The 6,235-nt window shown below is 36.1% G+C and overlaps 1 protein-coding gene across 1 annotated transcript in view; it reads right to left on the reverse strand.

Annotated features, from left to right (window-relative positions):
* Positions 1–6,235, reverse strand: part of LOC112503532 (small RNA degrading nuclease 5) — a 38,052-nt gene that overhangs the window by 14,325 nt on the left and 17,492 nt on the right. Inside the window, exons 7-10 of the mRNA XM_025107549.1 lie at positions 3,776–3,901; positions 3,599–3,669; positions 2,913–2,972; positions 2,384–2,439 (exon numbers count right to left, since the gene is read on the reverse strand). Coding sequence (XP_024963317.1) covers positions 2,384–2,439; positions 2,913–2,972; positions 3,599–3,669; positions 3,776–3,901 — 313 coding nt within the window. The remainder of the gene's footprint in view (positions 1–2,383; positions 2,440–2,912; positions 2,973–3,598; positions 3,670–3,775; positions 3,902–6,235) is intronic.

The following is a 6,235-nucleotide window of genomic DNA, read 5'->3' on the forward strand; positions in this document are numbered from 1 at the left end:
GTGAGTGTAAACTCTTTGGGAGAGAACCAGACCTCTCGAAAGTCTGGAATCATCCATTTTCTGTTTTGATTGCAATATACAACCGACAATTGCTGTCAGTTTACATCACAATGCATCTTGTGTAGATGTACATATGTGCATCTACGTATATGGATATTATACATAAGTATATGTAGATTTGTATTAATTTATAGTTGTACATACATACCTATACATGGGTAATGTAGATGTGTATACATATGTACTTATAAATGTGATTATGTGAACATACATACACATAGATATAGATATAGATATGTATAAGTTAATATGAATGCATGTATAGGTGAATGCATATGTACATGCAAATGTGTAAATGTATACATCAATACATGTACATGTCTACATATACACATCGACATTAACATATGTACAGGTAAATTTGAAAAAACATATATGTGCATGTATTGTGTAGATATGCATACACCAGTTCGTGTACATAAACTAACATATATTCAAAATACATGTGTGTATATACAAACATATTTATGTGTGTGTACACATTCATATAAGCATATATGTATTTTCACAAACACAAACATATATGTATATATACACATATGTATGTAGAGGCAGTTCAAACGAGAAGGCGGTCAGCTTGCAAGAAGTGCGAGAAGAGCCAAATCAGATGTGATACAAACACGTAATCAAATGTGATACAAACCCGTCGTGTTGACCGGCCATCTGGAGAGCAATTTTTTTCATGAACTTGGTCGCATTAACCAAGTCGCACGCATCCTCTTGGACGTGTTATCTCACATGTGATCTGGCCTTTCTCGCACTTCTCGCAAATTGAACCAACTTCTGCCATGCTTCTCCATCTATGTATGTAAGCGTACATATCCATATATGACTGTGCATAAGCACATACGTGTATGTATATAACACACTACATATCTATATATCAACACATATTTATGTATATACATATGCATGTGCGTGCATATATGTGCATGTATGTTTGTATGTAGGTATACACACATACTATTGCTTATAATTAAAGGGTGCTCTTGCATTTTCGTATAATGAAGGTGTTCTCGTTTGAACCTATGCCTATATATATATATATATATATATATAGGTTTGCACATGTATATGAATGCAAGAATATTGGCAATTTTGCTACTGGTTTTCTAACAGTGTCCAAAACCAGAAAACCTTTTTGCCCAAAATGCAACAACTTCAAAAAAAATATAGCATTATACATCAATCATAATACACTATTGATACTAGTTCATGTGATGGATGTTCAACTTTTCACCAAGTGTCTCAAGCTATGTTGTTATAGCGGTAAAAATACAAAATTGCAGTCAGACCGATATTTGAAATAGTGGTTATAGTGGTGGTATAGCGGTTCATATAATATTTCTTAGAATTATATATATAATATATATCTATAAATGTATGCATACATAAACATATCATTTGCATTAATTAAGAATATAGTTTCCACATCAAACCATCAACTAAAACAAGTTTCACAGAACAAAATAGGAAAATTGTTCATAAATGAGCTAATTGCAAGCAATAGGTTCAGATCTAAAAAGCCCAACTTGGGTTGATGATGAAAAGAAAGTAATTGTTATGTTAATGGATTAAAGTTAAAACACATCCCAGATCTAAAAAGCCCAATTGCCCAAAACAATAACTCAAAATAAAGCCCGAAAAAACCCAAAAAAATAACGCTATTGCAGAACGCAATTCGACCCTAAATATGGGTCAAAATTGCCGTAAATTGCACCGATAATTGTGTTACCGCTATTTACACCGCAATTTGACCACCAATATATTGCTTAGGGCCGAGATCCAAGATTGCACGCAATTAACAGCGTAGCTCAAGAGTTATGTTTAGATAGATTTTTAAGCAACTGAATAATGTGCAAAATTTGATGAAAATATAATTAAAAAATGCTGGCTTCACTGGCTAAAAAAAGATCGTTTTAGTAGATATTATTGAATAAAAAGTGTAGAACTAACATTGCTTTTCTATTAAATGTTAAAAGAGAACCATAATAATAGATGTAGACTATGTTTGAAAAGCCTACACGTTCATCCAGTTTGGGACAAAGGCTCAATTAATATGGTACAGAGGAAGTGAAATAAAGGGGCCTCTCTGATTGTTGTACTTTACTTTCTGGAAGAGAAGACACTTTTTTCTAGTTTGCTGCTTCAAGAATAAAGTTAGACAGTCTAGAAGGAGCCTCTCAACCAAGCCATAAATTGAATCTATATATCGAATCGAATGAAGATACAACAATTAAGTAGTGATATTATATATTCTGAGGAAGCAGCAAAAAAGAACTGAATGCCTTGCTCATGTGGACATTGGTAGAGAACAAAGTACCTAGTGTTGTAATCAGTTATCGCATTTGATGGTTTCACCAATTTATCAAATAGAACCTGCAAAATACACCAATTAGGCCCATGTGCATAAGAAATAAATGATTGGTTAAAGTTTTAATAGTTGCAAACTATGAGAAAGTTTGATTACATAGATTATTAGGTTACATTGTGTTAGTTAAAAACTATCAAATAATTGTATTACATAGATGAAGGGAAATGAAACAAGACTTGTACACTCATACTGGCACACTAATACCCTTGGCCAGTGCATCATTAAGGGTAGTTTATAATCATGGTAGTTGAAATTTCTACTTGAAGAAAGAGAAAACTAATCATGAAAGCATGATCTAAATCATCCTGGAAAGAACAGATATGCATTTGATCTGTAGCAGACCTTTTACAGGCGCGAATTGGATTGCCTTGGTCCGTCTAAAAAATATGGCTTGAGAATACATATATGCAGCACTTAAAGCATAACTGGATGCCAACTCCTTAGAACTTGGTAAATTCAACTTAAAAAGAAAATATACCTGTCCTCTAAAATTTACTAGTGTTACTCTTGTGAGCTCGAACCCCTCATTGGTGATACACTGAATACAGAAAAAAAAAATCATAAGTTATTCACTGAAGTATTCAGTAAATCTTGAACATCATGTATGTTGGTTGTGCTGCCTATAAATTCACTTACAGACCCAGGTTTCTTGATTAATTATGAGAACTCAAAAGATGATCCAGTTGGCTATAACATACGCATACAAGTGGGAACAAAAATTAATCCCTGATTTGGCAGCCACAAAATCACAGAGATGGATAAAGCCCAGAACACAGATGCAATTGTGCACAATCATGGCCATAATGGTTGCACCCATGCATCATAATTGAAAACCAAGCCTCTTGAATGATTGAATACCAAGTTGCATTGCAGTTGACCTCATTAGATACAACACCGACGAAGAAATTATTCTTAACAAGTGTTTGAATTTTTTTTACTACTCAGAAGACATCCACATACAATTGCATGTGCATATAAGATGGTTTTTCAGAACCTGGACATTGTTGGCAGCGTGGTATGCAACTTGGCACCATTTGTTATTGTCATGTCATGAGCTCCACATAATTCTATTCCGAATGAAGACAAATCCATAGGTTGAGCAACAACCATGTATTTATCCCAATGAAACAGCTTTAGTCTTTCGTGGTTAAATCATTCTCTTACCATTTCACAATCAACGGCCACCATTTCATGCACAGGCTTTCCTGATGGAGCAGGAAGAGTTGAAAAGAAACCTGAAGTATATCAGTCAACAAATTAGTTGAAGAGTATAACATTTGTAACAACTCACCACTTTGAGCAAAAGCATGTAAATAAATATAACAGTAGTAGTCCGGTCACCTGGTTGATCATGGTGGTATCCATTATCTTCTAATTCCTTTGTTGTAAGTGTATAGTACGATACGGGAAATGGAATGTCTTTCATGAGCTCAGCTAAGGACAAATCTTCGCGAATAGAACATATACCTGATTGATTGCCAATTATTCGTATTTGATGTGTTAATATTGACCAAAACTTAATGATAATGCAAATACGTCAACCATAAAGATGAAAAAAACATATATACGACCAACCCCTGACCAGGATAGCAAGAAGTACAACTAGGAAATTGCCTCAATTGAGGCACATATCTAGAAAAAGGCAAGGGCTTTTGGGGCATAAGCATGGAGTTTCAATATTTAAGCAAGGTTATTTATTTTCAGCAACCTACACGTTCAATAGTGAAGGCAACATTTGACCAACCTAAACCATTGTTTTTTTAAACGTGTAGGTTGCGGAAAATAACTAACCAAAGTTGCAAAAGGTAATAAAGAGTTGTAAAGAGACTCAGGGAAGGAGGAGAGGAACAAAACAGTTTCAAGTCATAAGGGGACAGTCGAACGGAAAAAGAACAAAAAACTATCAGCCTAGTTTCTCCATGACTGCAATTAGCATTATAGTAGCTCGCTAATGTTGATCGAGTTCAAAATTCCTGTGTTGTCATGTTCTCCATTATATTACAGTCAATCAAATCTTGTAACACTTCCACCTAGATTATAGTTGGATTATCTGTAGTACATATTGTTGGCGGACTTAAGTTATGTTGCATGTGTAAACAGAAGCGAGAATAAAGAAATATCTTGTATCAGAGTATGTATAAAAAGTGGCCAGAATAAGGGATTCATTAATTAATATGTGCATCTATAGAATATCTAGAACCATGGAATGCAATTGTAACTTGATTTAATTTTTAGATGCTAATAATTATGCTAAAAAAAATTGTATACGTATATAAGGGCATGGTAAAAAAAACCTGTAGTACGTATTGCTGATAAGGACAGATTAGCATAGGTGGCATGCAATATTGTCCTTAGCTGTAATAAAATATTCATTCTAAATTTTCTCAGTTCTTTAAGTCTGCCTGTCATTTAGATATATGTATGCCACCTATGCTAAGTACCGTCTCTATCCCCAAAGTAAACAAGTCATTAAATTTATTAACATCTAGTTACATCTGATTGATGTAGTTTGATGCATCAATAAATATGATCATGTTTGTATTTTACGTCTCTCACAAGTTGAATATGCTTTTCTCATTATGATAAGCCAGCAATTGTTCAGTAATATTCTAGAAAAGCCAAAAGGGGAAATTAATTATTATGGTTAAAGAGAAAAGATTAGTTTATTTCAAGTCGAGAGAATAATGGAAGGTATCGATTTTGTGAGAATTCTCAATAATGGAAGTGGCTTTGGCTCTCAAATTTGGGAGGCGGCTACTTTCATCAGCACTTCTTTTTAATTTTTCACTCAATAATAGATAGCACTTCAGATCTTTTTCTGCTTTATTTCCACTGTTAGAATATATTGTAAATATTATGTCTATTTAGGGTTTATGATGGGCTGTACGGGCCTTTGCTTATTTGGGTTTGGGTTTTTTATTTGTTTTTATATATATACACGCCTCTCCTTTGTAATTAATTATTCAGTAAATAAGAATGCTTCTTCTCTCTGTTCCTCTGATCACATGGTATCAGAGCCACTCTGAAAACCTCCTGCCGTCGTCGCCGGAACCCTAGCCGACTTCGCCGGAACCCTAGCCGACTTCGCCGTAACCCTAGCCGACTTCGCCGGACTCCTGCCACCGTCGCCTGAACCCTAGACGCCGCCATATCTGCCGCTGCCGCCTCTGCTCGCCGGAATCTGCCGCTGCCGCCTCTGCTCGCCGAAATCTGCCGCTGCACCGCCGCCGCTGCCACCGCTGACTCAGACGACCGACCCGGTGTTTTCCAGTCGCTGTCCGCCGCCCCACGTGCCGCCAGTCGCCGCCAGCATCATCCCAACTTCTGTTTCTTGCTTCTTGAAGGTCGCCATCTTCATCCGTTCCATCTCCGATGGCTAAAGATGGAGACAAGTCGTCCGATGACAAGTCGTCTGGCAGTGTTCGTATACCTGAATTGATCCCGACGAGTGGTAGAGTTACCGATAATAAACTTAACGGTACTAATTACTTTGAATGGATCAAAACGGTCCGTCTGTATGTCCGAAGTATGAGAATGGCTTCTCATCTAGATTATGACCCTCCTACTGACGGTAATCGTGACCTTTGGTTACAACAAGATGCTCGTATGTTCTTGCAGATTATTAACTCTATTGAGCCTTCGGTCTCAACTTTGGTCAGTCATTGTGAGTATGTGAAGGAGTTAATAGATTATCTTGACTACATTTCACGAATTTACAGTGTCTGTAAGGCATTTCATCGTGGGGAACAACAGGATCGTTCTCTTATGACCTATGCCATGGAGTTCAAGAAGGTTTATGAG

Source organism: Cynara cardunculus, unplaced genomic scaffold, assembly GCF_001531365.2.
Source record: "Cynara cardunculus var. scolymus isolate 2C unplaced genomic scaffold, CcrdV1 Un_Scaffold_3189, whole genome shotgun sequence".
NCBI lineage: Eukaryota > Viridiplantae > Streptophyta > Magnoliopsida > Asterales > Asteraceae > Cynara > Cynara cardunculus.